Here is a 19,579-nt window from a genome sequence, read left to right on the forward strand (position 1 = left end):
TAAAAATAAAATTTAACCTACTATTATCGAAAAATGACGGGACAAATAATCGTTTTTCAATAAATATATTCGTCAGTTTATCTCACATCATAACTGCACGTGCACATTTCGAGATGAATGAGTAAAAAAGGATGTAATGTAAATGTCCATTTGGCGTTCCATAGTTTTTCGGCGTCCCTGGATTAATCCAGGGACTGCACTGAACGCGTGATACCAACCAAAAGGCTGCATCAGTTGAGTAGTAATATAAGTAGGTAAGTTGCCTTGTTGTTTATATCAAAACAAAAACCTATAAGACGAAGCAAGAGGTTCAAATGAGACCGAAAACGTTGAGGTCTAGATTAGTTAAGTAAAGTAGGCCTAGGCCTAGTATTATTAGTAGGCCTAATTTCAATAATGTACTAAATCTTAAAAGCTTAATTGTTTTCCTATAATTAATATCCTCCAGGCTATACAGTAGGGGCGCGCAATGTAGAGAGTCGACACAAACTCAGCCCCACCATGACCATGGTTAGGGCTGAGTTGAGACGATTTAGATGGTCGGAATTGGCACTTTCACGTTATTATAAATGTATTAACAATTGATATTTTAAAAATATGAAAACTGAGGTCTGCCTAGTATATAAAGGGTGACATTTTCCCCATAGCATAGGCCTATTTTGAGTAAACAGGCACGTCACAGGGTGCTTTGCGCAAGTCAGCGTTTGCCCATGGTGGAAAAAGGTGCTTATCCAGGGCCGTCGACAGGACCTAGAGAAGTGAACTTTGTTAACCCATTGACCCTAAGTTTATTTTGCTCCCCTGGGACCCAAAAAGCATATGTCATATAATTAACCCTAACTTTTTTTCTAAACACAGACATTAAAAAAATTAAAAAACAAAAATAATGCAAAGGACATTTTATTTCCAAATATGTTATCAAATTTGTGTTACAACTTATTTTGGCGGAGTATGGATTATGCAAATTTTAGAAATATTTTAGGAAAATTATTAAAAATTTGTAATTTATCTTTGACTACCAAATGCACAAAAATTAATAAATATTTCATAATAAAACTCATCTCTTCATCAGAACCTATTTCTTCTCTTCAAAATAAGACCAAACTTGACCATTATGAATGACCGGTTTCGAAATTATGAAGAAATTAGTAGACTGACTCATCCGACGATGACCATATGGGGCCTAGGCCTATCGGGAGCCGCCCCGAGAGCGTCGTCGCCGCTGTTTGTTCACCGGGAATGTTAAAAAAAACATCCCGAATGTCACATATGTTCTGTTAATATGCTAATTATATTTGTTTGTTATTTGCAAATTATGCAAACTACGTTACGCTCGGTGAAGTAATAAAACAGTAGTTGAATTAAAAGAACCGTGTTGACGAGTCACACTTGTAATATGGTGTCAGAATAGTGGAAATTCACTCAAAATGGAATCGTTGAAATTTAAGCCGCCTCCACCCTTCGATTTTGATGGTCCTAGTGTGTCTGCTGCTTGGAAAAGGTGGAAACAGAGATTTACATTCTTTCTGAAAGCGACTGGCAGTGCACGTAAAAGTGGTGAAATAAAGGTAGCAATTTTAATTACTACACTGGAAGGGCGTGGCTTAGATATTTACAACAACTTTACGTTCACTGATCTTGTAGGCGAACCGGGTCAGGAAGATTATGTCCCAGCAGAGGACAATAATGATTTTGATACAGTAATGTCAAAGTATGATGAATACTGTAATAAACGGGACCCGATAATGGCGTTACGAGCGCAATATTGGCAATATGAACGACCCGAAGGTCAGGGTTTGGATGAGTTTGTGAATGACTTAAGAACAATGGCGGTGAATTGTAAATTTGTGGATCAAGACGGTACGATTCGTGATAAGCTTTTCTTCAGTGTAACAAATCCAGTGATGAAAATGAAAGTTATGGGCGATGATGGCAACGCTACACTTGATACTGTGATACACCGAATGAGAACTTTTGAGAGTTCTAGACGCGAGCTTGAAATGGCCGGTGTTGCAAGTGATTATAAGCCGAAGGTTCATGCATTGAGAAGAACCAAATCACATAAACAGACGCCAAGGGTTAGTGGTCAACATAATCATCAGTTTACGGATGCAGCCAAAATTAAATGTAGCAGGTGCGGTTCTTCACATCTACCTCGTCAGTGTCCAGCTTATGGTAAAACATGCTACGGGTGTAAGGGTTTGAATCATTTTCAGTCTGTGTGCACCAAACGTTTTTCCCGAGGACGCGGTCGTGGACGTGGAAGAGCTGTACATACAATGGATGAACAGTATATTATTGCCGAAGGTGTAAGTGATCCTAATGACTTATACATTGACACTTTAACTGTTAAAGATAAAAATGAGTACTTTTATATTGACACTCTAAGAGATAACGATGACAAGAACGCTTGGTTCTATGATGTGTTTGTGGGAGGTAATGTGTTAAAGATGAAGCTTGACACAGGAGCAGGTGTTAACTGCATACCACTGGAAACATTTAGAAAGTTACCAGGACATAAGAACATTAAAGTATATCATTCTAAAACTAACCTATATAGTTATAGTGATGAAATTGTAAAACATATTGGTAAAGTTACTCTAAATGTAAAAGTTGATAACATCCAAAATGATTATGACTTCTTTATTACTAATGTTGATGGTCCACCTATACTTGGATTGAAAGCCTGTAGGGAGCTTGGTCTGATCAAACGTGGTAACAATATGATGTGTAGTGATAATGTGATAAATAATAAATATGTACATGCACTAACTAAAGATTCTTTGATTCGAGAGAATCGTGATGTATTTACAGGTTTAGGTAAATATCAAGATCCTTATGACATCAAGTTGAAAAGTGGTGTTTCTCCAGTAGTCCATCCACCCCGCAGGGTGCCACTTAGTCTGCATACCAAGCTGAAAGAAAAACTGGACGATATGGAGAAGAGGGGCGTGATTAAACGGACCGACAAACCAACAGATTGGGTCAACAGCCTAGTGATAGTGGAGAAACGAGACGGATCCTTGAGGTTGTGTTTGGATCCACGTGATTTGAACAAAGCCATTAGACGTGAACATCATATGATACCGACCGGTAAGGACGTAGTGAGTCAGCTGTCAGGTAAAACACTTTTCACTGTCTTTGACCAGAAAGATGCGTACTGGCAAGTTCCTCTTACTGACGCTAGCGCAGATATATGTACATTCAATACTCCCTTTGGACGATACAGTTTTCTAAGAATGCCATTTGGTATCTGCAGTGCTAGTGAGGTGCTACAGAAAGGAAACCAGCAAATATTTGGTCATATACCTAACGTACACATAATATCTGATGATATGATTATAGCTACAGGTAGTGAAGCAGAGCATAATGCAACAGTACAGAGGGTGATGGATACGGCCAGAGCGAACAATGCCAAATTCAATGGAAGCAAGCTTAAGTATAAACAGTCTGAATTGGTGTTCATGGGAAACGTGGTGAGTGCCGATGGACAGAAACCAGACGAAGAAAAGGTTAGAGTTATCAAAGAAATGCCTGACCCACAATGTAAATCTGACTTGCAACGTATAATGGGGATGCTTAATTATCTTTCACAATTCATACCTAATATGTCCAATGTGAGTGCACCTCTCCGGGAATTGCTCAAGAAAGATGTTGCATGGTTTTGGGGTCCAGAACAAGCAGAATCCCTGAGGCAGTTAAAGGCGTTGATTAGTAGCAAACCAGTCTTAAGTTTCTTTGATCCACAGAAGCCAACCATTATCCAATGTGATGCATCATCCACAGGGCTCGGAAGCTGTTTGCTTCAAGAGGGTCATCCGGTTGCGTTTGCCTCTAGGTCGTTAACATCAGCTGAAGTTAATTACTCACAAATTGAGAAGGAGATGTTGGCGATCTGCTTTTCTATACACAAATACCACCAATATGTATATGGCCGAGCTGTTGAAGTTCACACTGACCATAAACCACTCGAAACAATCACACGTAAACCACTCCATAAAGCTAGTCCTAGAATACAACAAATGCTGCTCAAATTGATAAAGTATGAGCTTGATGTTAAGTATGTTCCTGGAAAGTACATGTACATAGCTGATGCTCTCAGCAGAGCATATCCTGATAAGGTTGATCGTGATGCCCAACCCCTTGAACAGTTGAAATATAGGGTGCATAGTCTAGACGAAATATTGCCCATGAGTAAAGCAAAAATTGAAGAAGCAATACGAGCTACACATGCAGATGTGGTACTCCAAACTCTAATTCTAACATGCAAAAGCGGGTGGCCTAAACATAGATGGGGTGCACCGGAGCAAGTTAGGCAGTATTGGCATCTTCGTGATGAGATACATGAAATTGATGGTCTTGTGTTTTTAGGTGAGAAGTTGATTGTTCCTAGCCAAATGAGAGCAGATATGCTGAATAAAATTCATGAAAGTCACCTTGGGATGGAGAAGTGTAAGGCGAGGGCCAGGTCTATTTTGTATTGGCCAGGTATGACCAACGATATAGAATCAGTAGTGTCAAGGTGCCCTGTTTGTGTAAAGTTAATGCGTAGAAATCAACGGGAGCCGATGATTCCACATAAGGTTCCTATGAGACCATGGGCTAAGCTGGGCGCGGATATATTTACATTCGCTGGCAGAGATCATCTTATTGTAGTTGACTATTTTTCCAAATACCCGGAAGTAGTGACACTCACTAGCAAAACGGCTGGAGAAATCATCAAAAAATTGAAATCTATATTCTCAAGACATGGCATCCCTGAAATATTAATGACGGATAACATGCCGTTCGCCAGCTACGAGTTCAAACAGTTTGCTAACCAGTGGGGGTTCGATTTAGTGACGTCCAGTCCGACATATGCCAGAAGTAATGGGCAAGTTGAACGTTTCGTCCAAACCATTAAGCAACTCATGAGGAAGTCCGTTGATGAGGGAAGCGATTTTCATCTTGCTCTACTAGACTATCGTGATTCACCAATTGCAGGGTTGAATTGTTCTCCTGCTCAGTTGTTGATGAGCAGAAAGTTAAGGTCAACACTTCCAGTCACACATACATTGCTGCAACCACAAGTTATTGTCGGAGCTAGAGATTTCCTTCAGTCACGTCAACAGTCTATGACAAAATATTATGATCGTGGTACACGTGTATTGACGAAACTAAGAAAAGGGGACAACGTGAGAATATTGAAAGGACGGCAATGGGAACCTGCTGTTGTGGCTAAGGAACATGAGCTACCCCGTTCATATGTAGTGATGACCGAAGATGGAACGTCGTACAGACGGAATCGACAACATTTATTAAACACTCAACAACCGGATACTTTGCAGAAGGGCGTACCAACTTTGCAGAAGGTACCGGAAGCACCACCCTTACGTAGAAGTGATCGTGTTAGTCGTCCACCGGATCGATTGGATTATAAATAAATATATCAATAATTAACTTCATTTTATGTTTATTTTGCAGATATCATGTTTATTTTCAAACCATCCTATAATGTATGAAACATATGAATGTGATCTAAGAAACAATTTGAAACATATGAATGTGATCTAAAAAACAATTTGAAACATATGAATGTGATCTAAGAAACAATTTATGTTTAAGGAAAAGTAATATTATTTATTTATGAGAATGTGATATATCGTGTCTAATTTACTTTTGATATTAATTTTAAAAAAAAATAAAAATTAAACTTTAGAAATTTATTTTGTTAGAAAAGGAAAGATGTCACATATGTTCTGTTAATATGCTAATTATATTTGTTTGTTATTTGCAAATTATGCAAACTACGTTACGCTCGGTGAAGTAATAAAACAGTAGTTGAATTAAAAGAACCGTGTTGACGAGTCACACTTGTAATACCGAAAGCGACTTGGAATTCGGGATTCTCACGCGCACCGGCATCCCTCGGGAGCTTAGTCCGCTGTTTTAGACGTGTAGCTTGCAGAAAATTTGACGAAAATGCGTCGAAAACTTATGAAATTAAAACAAGTTTGGTATCAAAATGTTTGTCAAAAGTTATGCTTCAATAAACTGACCTTTGCGCAGAGTTTGAACAAATATTTCATGCCCATAATGCATCTGACATGTCAGGGTTCATATTACAATCAAAGGTAAACAATATGGCGCGGCCCTCGTGAGGACATCTTCACGACTTTTCTCCGGTAGAAAAATCACATTTTTACATGGAAATATGACGATTTAGACACTGTAACTGATACATAATCTTTATTTATTATACATTTATTGTATACAAGCTATAAAATAGTGATTATTGGAAATAAAGATGGATTTTAGACGATTTTACGTTGTATGTTTAGGCCTAGATTCATTCAACGCGCCTGTCGCGTTTCGAACAGCGTGCTTCGAAAAACGGTTATATTTTCGAATTTTATTTTCAAACTAACTTCAACAATTGTTTTTATATATTTAGAAGCATATTTTTTTTTAAAAAGTTGTGAGTATTTTGTATAATTTGTTGTTACGATTCATGCACAGCAAACTGCGCATGTAAATTCGATTTACTTTTTTTTTGTTGATAATTTGTTTACAATGACCTTGACTTTTAACCTTTTGAGCGCTTTAAGCGCTTATCGTGGTGAATCGGTTAAATGACGACCCAATATGGTACTCTCGTACATAAAATTCATGATAAATAGCACCTCTAATTTGCAGGAAAGACACTCTCATATGTAGCATATGCTACCACCAATGAGACGGAGTTTTTTCTTAATATTAGTAAAAATATAAATATTTTTGCACATATGGCGTTTCATACGTGTATTACTTGAGTTTGGATACTCCGTCTGCGATATTTTTTTACGCTCAACGAAACTGCCAGCTAGCCAAAATACTGTTTTCTGATTGGATGTTGATGTCACGTGAGATTTTCAAATCACCCACGCATGCAGTTCGCCTCAGTAGGTAATTCCTCCTCGCACTCTCAGAGCGGTTGCGACTCGCACTGCTCTAGGCTAGCAATTTACGTGTTGTAGGAATCGTACATTTCAATGGCTCACTGCCTGAGAGCGCGCTAACTGAGACAACTACTAAGCTCCTTGCACAACAGACAGAGGCTTACAATTTCCCGCATTTTTATCGTGTCGCCATCGTTGAAATGTTTTTTCGTAACATTTATTGCTCTTTTCTATGTACAGTGTTTGAGATAAAATAATTACAGTATAGATAAGAGCGGCTAAGCCCAAAAAGTGGAAACTTGTGAACCGGGTTTCTTGGAAGTATTTACTTTCTCTTGCCATGGAGTAATCTAATTAATTAATTAATTAAATTTCCATGGAGAAATTCGCCTCTCTCAATGTTTATTTACGTTTCGCGTACGTTTCATGCAATAATTTAAATTTCACGTGGGAAAACATGGTTTATGCGATGCGATAAGCAAGTCGCGCCGCGGTAATCTTTTTAGGGCCTTCATGACGGCAACATTGGGTTGGCACGGTCGAAATACACTTTTCTCATCGTCATCCTTTTATATACTGACAAAAAAGAATCTATTCCTTTGTCTATTCAAGATTTATTAGATTTTTGTAAAGTTACAGGTCTACATTACTATTTTATTCTTGGCCTACACATCCATGGTCTACATATGGCGATGTTGTCATATATGAAGGCCCTAAAAAATTACCGCGGCGGCTTATCGCATTGAAATGTACGATTCCTACCGCGTAAATTGCTAGCCTAGAGCAGTGCGAGTCGCAACCAAAGATACTATAGCGCCACAAAGTGGCGCAAGATAGGGAACTCCTATCTCTTATACACTGCGCATGAGTGAAATTCCATGGGCAGCCATTCCGGCAAGCAAGTTACGCGATCACATACCCCGGAAGTGTATAATAAACCATTGAACCACATCCACGTGTGACGTGTTATTGTTTGTTCGGGAAGTTTTCTCGTGTTGTATTGGGTAAATTGTAGTGGTAAGTTTTTAGAATATATATTTTTTTGTTAGTAAACATTAACAAAATTATTAAATTGTTGTTTAAATTTAGTTCAGGCAGGCGTTTCTGCGCAATCCGATCTAGGGCCTAGTACTAGTAGTAGTAGGCTTGGCATATTTAATGCCGAATACTAGGCCTAGTTTAGTTAGTATGATTAATAAAAAAAAGTCTGGGAGGATGAATGATATTGATTGGCGTCTTGATGATAGATGGATCAAACAAGGCTTGGATGGATGGAAGATTAAGAAAAAAACTGAAGCTGTTCGGGAATTAGGAATTTTTAATAAAAATGTACAAGACAATATAGCGTTTTATTAATAATAACATTAACAGAAATAATTAAATGTAATGAAATCAAAAATCGTGAGGATGTTGTTATTGTTGTTAATTTGTCGTTGTCTTGCTTTACATGTTTGTTTGTCTTGTTTTGTTTCTGTTTGTTTAAACTCCAATATGATTACAATTTCTTAACTGGCTACCCGTCACAAGTTTTTTTGGAGGGAAACCTCCAAATGTTATTACTTTCTGGGTGTTGCCTCTTAATTATTTATATTTAAATTGTTATTTTGTTTACTTTGAAATGATAAGAAATAAATGTTATTATGAATGAATGAATTGTTTGTTTTTTTTATTTAATAAATTTAAATTATAAATTTGATCCTCATATTTATTTTGTTCTTCATCTTTATTTGAAAAATATTTAGTTAATTAATGTAAACATTTTTGAATACTTACAATTATTAATAAATAGTATATTGACTTTTGTTTTGAATTTAAAAATGTATAGTATTTTAAAATACTATAATAAGTAATCAAATGATTATGTAACAGTTCGAAAAGTGACCTAATAATTTAATGATATATTTTTCCCTATTTCAGAAAGATATAAGTCTGTCATCATACTGTAAAATTGAGAAGATAGATGATTGAGTGCAAAGTGGTATTTTACACAAGAATTAAATACAAAGGCCAGAACTGATGGACAATTATATTTCAATAGTAATAATAGTTTATATTTTTGATTCTTGAAAAGGAGCAGTATCCTATGGGATTACAAATAAAATCACTATTTTCACACACCTCATACTTTTAAGTGAAAGGAAATAACCAGAATTCAGTTATTATCAGTACTGTTGTTTAGGCCTATTGGCTTCTTTTGTAATACAAGAAATCAAAATAATAGAATTTTCCTTGTATTTAAGAAGGCTAAAACCATACATTCGTAATTTATTTATTGAGTGTATTTAATTATTCCATCATTATTTATTAATATTGTATAAAGTGAGATTTTTCAGTATTTTTATTGCATTTTAATCCTGTCTGTAATATTGAAAGTTGAGCTAATAAAAGTGGGTTGAAAAGAACAAATTATGATTATGAATTTTTAAAATTAATATTTAATACTTTTACTTTTTTGAAATTAAAAAAATGTAACAATTGTTTTTGTATCTAGTAATGTTTGTACAGTATACTACAGTTGTGGCAGATCGTAGTAAAATTCCCCTTGCAATGAAATAACTTTGTAGGCCTGAAGCACACAAAATAGAAAGAGAGGGTCCGAACAGGGAAAAGAACATCCCCCTGCCCATTAATTTTTTTTTTTTTTAAATTAAAAAGACAGTTTTGGACAATATATTTGGCAATTATTACAATTCATCTCCAAAAAAATGCTTCTCTCGCACATAAACTAAGCCATCATCCCAGCCTAGGCCAAACGCGGCCGACCTTGGGCGTGAAGTGCGTAGCATCGCGCTGCGCCCCGCGACACTATTTATAACTATGCCTCAACCGACTGCCTACAAAATTCGTCCTCCATACAGTCAGTGTTTATTCTGTAGCCGTTTGAGGTTGGACAGTGATATACGCATATGTAAGTGTAATATCAAATGGAGTAAATTTATATAATCGAATTTTATATAGATGTTCTTTCATTTTGACGCGAAAGATAAAATAAAGTCGTACTGTTTATCGCGTAGATGTAAATCCTATTTGTTTTCATTGATTTGGTGGCGTGCCGCATTGCCTACTGGGTAATCCGCTTGCCGGAATGGCTGCCCATGGAATTATCATTTTTCGAGCGTCAGTTCCATATCTTGCGCCACTACGTGGCGCTATACGATCTTTGGTCGCAACCGCTCTGAGAGTGCGAGGAGGAATTACCTACTGAGGCGAACTGCATGCGTGAGTGATTTGAACATCTCGCGTGACATCAACATCCAATCAGAAAACAGTATTCTGGCTAGCTGGCAGTTTCGTTGAGCGTAAAAATATCGCACTCCGTCTGGGGAAACACGCAAAAGTCACGTGGTTTGACACCAAGAATTCTTGGTGCATAGATTATCCGGTTGACTAGTTTCAGCTGCTTGCGATTGGCTACTCACTCGTACACCGTTTTAATATTCATATTTCAGAATTTCAAAGACTCAACAACTAAGATGGTACGCATGCGCTATGTTACGTTTAGACAATGTGTACTTGGGTACATCATGGAGGTCCATGGGTACATTGATGAAAGTTTCTGAAGGCTAGAAAGTACGCGAAGATAATTTGATTTAATTCCCACCCAGACCCTGTCCTGTTCTGTGTAGTGGTGTAGCCCTGTCTGTTGTGTGTGAATCCTGTTGTGTGCCGGTGGTGGTATGTAGGCCTACCTTATTGGCGTTTTATTTGGCAGGTCATACGTGCGAGCTGAGTAGGACCTACGAAGGAGGCCTAGGCTAAGGACTAAACAATCAAATAAACAAAAGAACTTGGCAACGCGATTTCATATTTCAACAGTCTCGATCGTACATTCAGCACTGTACATACTCGATCTTTTTCATTTTGAAACAAAATGATTATTTAATAGTTAATTCGAAATCCATATTTACATACCGCCTGCCCCATATAGCCAAATACGGTATTATAACCTACGTCATTCTTATCGGATGTTTGCGGTCTGCAAATCGATTTCTATACGTGTTTCACAAGTCTATTTTCAGACAAAAATCGCGGTCGAAATAAAAAAAAAATAAATAAAAAAAAAATACAATACAGACTTGGGGCAAGTCTACCAATGAGCAAAACGATCATACTTTTTCCCTCCAATAATCACACGTGACTAATTACAGGACGATATAACATTTTGTTGCCGATTTCATTCACTCAGTATTTGGTTTTGATTGTGTTGCGTACAAGTTCAATGTGAACGTACATCTAGGGGAAGCCCCGAAAAAAGCGCAAAATTTAATACTTATTAACTTGTTGAAGAAATTAAATATATATAGGTATTTATACAGTTGGGTAGGTGGCCTAAAAATAATCGGTTGCTATAATGTATGCTACGACAGTACACAGTTACCACAGTTAGTGTACTATATTATTATTAACATCAATAACATCACAATTATCCTCTATGTTGATGTACGTAACCATGGCGTTCCATTTTTGACGTATATACACTTTCATTTATGCTTGCTGACTGCCAGCGTTCTAAACAATAGGTAGGCCTACGGGCGGTGTCCTTTGTACGAATCATTTGTGCCCCGAGTATGGGTACAATACATGCGTCAATACCATGTTACATCCAGGAACAAATGCGTTTATTTTTCAGGTGAAAATAGGTAATTAATTTCGCAACTCTTAGAAATTTACAGACATCAACGGAAATGGTAACCTCTAATAATAACAAGTAGGAAAATTAGCACAGTGCTGAAACAATGTGTTTTAATCAAAAGTGAAAGTACTTTACTCTTTTTTTACGCTTTCAAATTTGTATTCCTTATGGTAGGAACATTTTTTTTTTCAAGATTTATAGGAAGGGGGGGGGGGGGGTGCATGCGGAGGGTGAGGGTGTGCCCCCCCTCTGGATCCGCCACTGCTATATGAAGTATAACAATTACACAGCTATATATATTTTATTGCTTCATGGCTATATTAATTTCACAGCTATTTTTGTATCATGCTATCAAAGTATAGAAATTGCAAGCTATTTGTTTGCTATTGCGATAATAGATAAGAATAAATAATTGTACAGTAATACCACATCTGTGCATAGAGTGCATAGTTAAGTGCATGAGATAGACATTTGACTAACACCTCTTTTACACCGCCGAGCTTATAACAAACCCGTGTCGTGTCCGGATAAATTTCCTTTTCACACTTGATTCATAACACGGGAATGACACGGGTTGCGTGTATTTACACTGCAAAATACCAACCCGTGTAAATGTTGTAGAATAATCGAAATATCGCCCTCACGCATGAAGAGACACCATAGTATTAAACGGTCTGCTCATTATACCTCCTACAATTTTGTTTTCTGGCAATAAACACAAAAATTGAGTCTACTCATGAAGAATAATAGCTTGAAATAAAAATAAATAACAAATAACCATACGTTTTATTTATTAAATAAGCGCATAACAAAATCAATCTTATCTTAATTGTATAATTAAATACTATAGTGAGCGAGGATAGTAAAAATACGCTGAGCGTTTTACACCGCAAACACGGGTTCATCCCGGGTGCGTCCCAGGTTGACTTGACGCTGAATACATTCCACATCACTATCCCCGGGTGGTTCAGCGACCCTGGTAACTTTTTACGTTGTTTACACCTGCCTACATTTCCACATTTTTGCGTCCCGGGTACGACTCAGGTTATATAATTCCGGATCAGCATTTTTACTGGTGGTGTAAAAGGGTATATGTTGAAGTGCATCACAGTTTTAATACCACCTCTGTGCAGAGAGGGCATACTCAAGTGCAATGAGATAGACATGTGACTTTCTCTAGTGTATCGCAGAGAATTTTAATACCATACCACCAGATATAGGATTTATATTTATTCCTTGCTTTATTTTATGCTTTTTACACGCACACATACTGTATTTAGATATTTTATTTGATTAGTTGTAGTATGTCAGCCAACCCAATGGAGCATCTTACAATTACTGTTATTGGAAGTTATCCCAAACCAGCGTATCTAAATCTTCCTGATTGGTTCAAAAACAGCAGTGTTCGCACCGTTACCAAAACATACAGTGACTCAATAGCTGAAAAGGGTAAGAAAGTCCTACTGGCTTAGCATTTATCAATATTTTTGCTATAAGTCACAAAAGTCAAGAGGTTTGTTTTATAACTGGACTGAATTCAATCAATTCTTAAAAAGTTAAAACCAAGGCTTTATTTACCAATCCAATTCTATATACCTTTGACCAAAAATTGGATTTAAAAAACTATGGTATTTACCTGAAAATTGTAATTTAAAGCAAAAAAAAAAGCAAAACATTGACTGCAAGTTAATGACTTTAACCGTTCATTTTGTCTTGTTATAAAAGAAAGCATTTTTTTTTCAACGGAAATGATTAACATTTTTAAAACTACAAAATGGCCTATTCAAAGTCTTTTTTAAAAATAATCTTCATTTATTTAGTTTGATTTGATCTGTTATTAGTGTAATTTAGTATTGTAATTTTGTAAATTGATGTCTCAATTCTGCCATTGTACTATGATTGCTTTTTAATATTGTTGTGCAATAAATAATCCAAATGTTTAAAGTATGTGTACAATCATCATTTTTACACAGACCATAATATACTCATTGAAAGAGCAGAATCTGAAGTTTTAAAAGAACAGCAACAGTTAGGGATCGATATAATCACAGATGGAGAAATTCGCAGAGAAAATTACATATATTATTTACTGTGAGTGCATACATTGGTGTTATTGACTATTTTACTAAATTTTTTTTTGGTACGTCAAAAGGTTGGATTTCTGTGATGTATGCAACAGTGGAATTGGTAAACAAGATATCCAAAAAATCAGGAAATAATGCATCTGTTTTTCAGTACACCGTCAATGTCAATAATTACTTAATACTAATAGGGCTTAGGCTTTATTAATTTATTTATTTATTCTGGCAAGACATGGCAGTGCAAAACTAAATTGCATCTATTTACATCCATTAAAATAAAAAAAAAATGCAAATATATACAATTTAACACAAAAAGCAATTACACAAAATACATTAAACACAAAATTCATTCAATTTAAATGTTCAATAAAAATAGATAAACATAACAATTACTATGAAAATGCACACTTATATACACAAAATTTAATTTCTTAATAAATATTAATGTATCTGGTATAAATTTCACATTTATTCAAAGATGCCTGCATAGAAGATCTTCATTAACACATTAAAATAAAAATAAAAAGAACAATACAACTTCAAGATAATAACAATGTCAAAACAACCACAATTGATATGAAATTATAATTTTTCAAACTAATTATAATTCATGAATAAGTGCATTTTGTAGGATTGTAGATAATAAATAAATCATTTTGTTTGACAAATTCAGTAAAGAAATTACTCACATTCTTTAGCTTTCGCAATCTTGGATGATGGCTTGATCACAAGTGATCCGGTCCACTGCTACTTCCTGGAAATCTGTTGTTATTGTGTCTAGGTGACGTCATACTAATTTTTTCGTAGCAATGTGATGTGTATACGTGATCGAGAAGGTAAAACAACCATACCCTTTGATGGTGTCTCCGATTCTTAGTCCTTCGCTTTGGTTGTTTATTTTTGTATTTGTTGTATCCACATTTCCTAAGCGCATTCCTGATCTTAACTTCTTCTTCTTTCTTATCCGCCTCCTCTGTAAATGTTCTCCATCCTATCCATGAGCGTTCTGACCCCTAGCTTTTAGTGTAGTGGGTGTTGAGATTGGAAGTTCAGGTACTGGTCAGTATGTGTCTTTTTCCTGTACACCAGTAATTTCAGTGACCCATCTTCTTTCCTGATGATTAATGTGTCCAGGAAGGGGATTTTTCCCTGATCTTCTTCCTCAAACGTGAACTTGATGTTGCCCGTTGGAGTTGAGGTGGTCAGTAAGTTTTTGTGTACTGTCTTTTTGAATTATCTCTAGCACATCATCGACGTAGCGACGCCACAGCTTCGGCTTACAATCGAGAGGTGATGTAGCGATGGCTTCCCTCTCTACCATTCCATAAACAGATTGGCCAGGATTGCACTAACAGGGCTGCCCATGGCAGCACCAAATATCTGACGATAAATTTGTCCTCTGAAGCTGAAATATGTTGTTGTTCAGATAAATTCTAAAAGAGCAATAACATCGTCCGGGTTTAAATTAGTTCTCTGGTTTGACCACGCAGCTCAAGAAAACCAGATCATCGATTGGGAAGGGGAAAAAATTCTTGACAGAGACTCTAACCCTTTCAAGCGTAGAATTTAAGAGAGGCAATCCAAATCAGAAAGAGAGGGGCTAACGCAATCAACCGCGACAAAGGGGCTGTATTTCTCGATCACGTATACACATCATTGCTACGAAAAAGTATGACGTCACCTAGAAACAATAACAGATTTCCAGGAAGTAGCAGTGGACCGGATCACTTGTGATCAAGCCATCAGCCAAGATGGCGAAAGCTAAAGTCAAACAAAATGATTGAGTAATTATAATTCATTATAAAAAAAATTTTGATTTTTAAATTCTTTCTGTTCAATTGTAAAAAAGTGATTTGTTGTGAATATTTCAATTGACAAGTTAAAATTGAATTACTATTTAACTAAATCTGTCAGCTCTAAATAAAGGTATGTCCCCATAGCCACTCACTGAGGAAGGAATACAACTATCTTCCATAGGTGTGTGGTCTTTTCAATAATTATATTATTATATATTATATTATTTTTTAATTTTGTCAGTAGAGTTTCTTTGTACCAATTTTCCTATTTACTTTTATATTTGAGGAGAATGAAATTTGATTTGTTAATTTCACAGCTGTTTTCTATCTATCCAACATTTTACAATCATATGTAAATGATGCATAATGTTTTGAACATGAATATAAAACCTATGTATTCCAATCTATTTTTCTTCTTTTTTACAGACGACATGTTAAAGGTCTGGACTTTTTAGAGCTTACAACTTGCCCAATGAGAGCCAATGCCTATCCACAAGATTTACCAACTATCGTTGGGCCATTAGGTAACAATCATCGACCAACAAACTGATAATATTAACTAAATTATTGACTTTATTCAAAATAATGCATACTACAGAAAAACAGAATAAAGCCAAAACATTGTAAAATTGTTTCTAAAACAATTAATGGATCAGAATATGTTTTTTCATTAATGAACAATTCATATCACTCTGTGAATCGAGGAACTATAAACTCAAAAATAATTATTCAGTTATTTAATATTATGAATACTTCACCTAAAATAGCAAATATAAATATGTAAGATGGCCATAAACCTTTAGATAAATGTCTCCATTAAACAAGTTTGATTTAAATTTTAATAACCTTTTAGACATAGATGAAAAAGATGCATCTAAACTTGCAAGTGAATGGAGAAGATGTCAGGTATGCAAACAAAAACTACAAACAATGGCTAATTTACACAAGCAAACTAAAGTTTTCAAACCAAAGTTTGCCAACTTTAGTTTTCAAACCAAAGTTTGCAAACTTTAGTTTTCAAACCAAAGTTTTCAAGCCAAAGTTTACAAATTAACATTTTAAAACTAAGGTTTACAAACTAACATTTTCAAACTAAGGTTTACAAACTAACATTTTCAAACTAAAGTTTTCAAACTAAAGTTTTCAAACCAAAGTTTTCTAACCAAAGTTTTCAAATTAAAGATTCCAGACTAAAATTTTTAAACTAACATTTTCAAATTTTTGAATACTATACAGAGATCCAGATGAACTAACGTTTTCAAACTAAAGTTTTCAAACTAACATTTTCAAACTAACATTTTCAAACAACTAAAGGTTTCAAACCAACGTTTTCAAACTAACGTTTTCAACCCAAAGTTTTCAAACTAAAGTTTTCTTGTGTAGATTAAAATTTATCTAAGACCCTGACTCTACATATCTGGTTTCACAAATGTTATAATTTAAGATACTGGGTTTATGTCTAATAGATATGTTTGTTTGCTATTTTTAATTGTCCACAGGATTTATCTGAAGTTGTAGTAAAGTACACAATTCCAGGTCCCATGACTATAATTGGCAGCACTGCAAGTAAGTGTTACTAATTCTTTACTTACAAGAATAAATATAAGTGTATCTTATTTTAGAATGTAGTTAATTTTAATATTGTCACTTAAATTCATATAAAATATTTTCTGGGGATTTATTAAGTATCTTTGTTTATACAGATAAGTTTTATTCTGATGTCAAGAAGCAAAGTGAAGATATTGTGAAAGTCATCAATAAAGTTGTGAAGGCGCTTATTAAAGCAGGTACCTTCTAAAAACTATAGATAAGTTATTATTATTATAGATAACCATTTTTATTGTATTTTAAACAATTTATCTGATGCAGTGTATAAACAAAGATTTATAATTTATCTAGAAGCCGCTTGTAAATATATGCTTATTTTACCTGGAACTTAATTTTGATTTTAACTCTAAAATTGAGCCAACTGGTACTCAATAACATTGCATAAAAACTATAATGAAAATGATTCATTACTCTTAAATCAACATGTATCATTCATGTATGCCACATGAATGATGTTGCCTTTATTGTCATTGATAATATTCAAATGCTTATAACAATTTTGATCATATCCATCTAAGGATTGTTGTAGAAAAAAAATGCACTTAACTTAGAGTTTATAATTATTTGACACTACATATTTTAACATGATACTCCTTGTTTTTCTGAGGCCTAGTCTGAGGTCATGCTTAACTTTTATCTCTTGATGGTCAATCTTTAAGGTTGCAAGTGCATTCAAATTGATGAACCACTTTTTGCCCGCAAGCCTTCTCAAGCCTTAGAATATGGAATTAGTCATGCTGCATTGTGTTTCGAAGATGTAGGCTCCGATGTTACAAAAATCATTCACATTTGTTGTGGATATCCGCAATATTTAGTAAGTTGCACTAATTATTATTAGTAATATACACCTTATGCGTTGTGTATTTGAGGAGCTTTAACTTTTTTTCAGAAGAAATAAAGCATTTATAGTGATTAGGATATGGTAAATAAACTAAAGCAAAGCAGTGGAGTATAGACTGTATTTAATAATAACAATACTGGCTCTATCTATCCTTTTAATAAACTTAATTTTAACTATTTTGACAATAATTCAGTAGCCACATAACTTAATGCAGGTACACGAGAGGCAAGCAAGTAACTCCTGAGAATGTGAAAGGGAAAGGAATGTCGGTCTAATTTCAATCGCATGTTGTCTCCCATCCCTGCTTCATGCATTTTAATGATATTCTTGTTCGGGAATCTCATATTCATTGATGTGTGATAGGAATATCAGTGTGTCCAAAAGGTTGAAACCTAACCGACCATTCTGTTGGCTATGATCAAATTAAATGATATAAATAGGGCTTTTGAAATGCTTGCATTTCAGGATGAGGAAAACTATTTAAAAGCTGATAGATCATCTTATGTAACCCTTGCTAAACCACTTGACGAGGCTGGTTTTCACGCAGGTAGGTATACGTTTGTTTTTAAATCTACATTTCTCTTACAAATTACTAGTGTGTAGACAGTATAGGCCCTATTGTCTTTAGACAAAATTGTGGATGTGTTTTCTTGTTTAACTACAAGTAAAATACATGGATTTTAATTTTTTTTTTTCGCATTATCTCTTATAACAGTTTCGATAGAAGATGCTCACTGCTACAATGATCTGTCTTTTCTTAAGATGTTCACTAAAACGAATGTGATATTGGGTAGTATTGCTGTCGCTGAAAGTAGAGTTGAAAGTGTTGAAGAAATACAAAGCAGAATACAAGAGGCAATGAAATATATACCAATTCAACGACTACAAATTGCACCAGATTGTGGCCTAGGATTTTTGCCGCATGATATTTTGGTGAAGAAGGTAGCGAATATGGTTGCTGCTGCAAAGTCGTTTAGCAAATAGTATTATATGGTTTTATTATTGCATATTGGTTAGTGTTTCGTTTTATTTTTCGTATAAAGATACATGAGCTACTGATGATAATGAAAATTGTTGGCAAGCATATATGCCATAATTTCCTTGAATAATAAGATATTTTAATACTGTATAGAGAAATTGTTTAATTACAAAACAAATATTTATTATAATATAATAATGAAAATGTAAGGTTGATAAATTAAATGTTATGCTTCAATTAAATAACAGGTGATTTGGGTTTCCAGTTGTCTAAATTACTTTATTTAAAACAAATTTTGTTTGCGTATATTAACATTAGTTTTGAAAAGAGCTGTTGCGTTTGAGAAACTCAACAGCTATTTTCAGAACTAAATATATGCGGTGCACCGCAAACTTTATATCAACATTTGATTTCACCATGCACAACTTCATACAATAAATTCCATTTTCTTTAATAGAACTAGCTGCCATTCCAATATGGACTGGATCCATCTGAAATTAGTTTATTTCTGCGACTTTGGGTAACCTACTGAATACATTCATCCACTTTAAATAAACCAGTAAAATAAATAATTTTTTGCTAAAATTTGTTGTTAACAGCCAAATGGATGAAGGGATATTAAAAGGTGGCCCAGGTGACCCGATCATCATGCAGTTTAGTAGGGATTTGAAGGAAATGTTACATATGCAAAGCAATGAATTAGAGAGAATAAGCTAGGAAACTG

At 35.0% G+C, this 19,579-nt stretch overlaps 1 protein-coding gene across 1 annotated transcript; it reads left to right on the top strand.

The window, feature by feature from the left end:
* The first annotated feature begins 217 nt into the window (after positions 1-217).
* Positions 218-19,087, top strand: LOC140049447 (5-methyltetrahydropteroyltriglutamate--homocysteine methyltransferase-like). Its single transcript, XM_072094330.1, has 11 exons — positions 218-239; positions 291-334; positions 12,848-12,999; positions 13,524-13,641; positions 15,854-15,951; positions 16,281-16,333; positions 16,927-16,993; positions 17,131-17,214; positions 17,695-17,849; positions 18,342-18,423; positions 18,592-19,087. Exons 2-11 carry the CDS (start codon positions 315-317, stop codon positions 18,858-18,860), a joined length of 1,098 nt encoding a protein of 365 aa, XP_071950431.1. The 5' UTR covers positions 218-239; positions 291-314; the 3' UTR covers positions 18,861-19,087.
* The last annotated feature ends 492 nt before the right edge of the window (positions 19,088-19,579 follow it).

The sequence above is a fragment of the Antedon mediterranea genome, chromosome 5, assembly GCF_964355755.1.
Source record: "Antedon mediterranea chromosome 5, ecAntMedi1.1, whole genome shotgun sequence".
NCBI classification, from domain to species: domain Eukaryota; kingdom Metazoa; phylum Echinodermata; class Crinoidea; order Comatulida; family Antedonidae; genus Antedon; species Antedon mediterranea.

Excerpts from the sequence above, each read along its gene's own strand:
- LOC140049447 (XM_072094330.1), top strand. The coding sequence starts at position 315 with ATGAGACCGAAAACGTTGAG. Across the intron at positions 335-12,847 it reads ATGAGACCGAAAACGTTGAG|TTGTAGTATGTCAGCCAACC; the intron begins GTCTAGATTAGT and ends TTATTTGATTAG. Across the intron at positions 18,424-18,591 it reads CGAGGCTGGTTTTCACGCAG|TTTCGATAGAAGATGCTCAC; the intron begins GTAGGTATACGT and ends CTCTTATAACAG.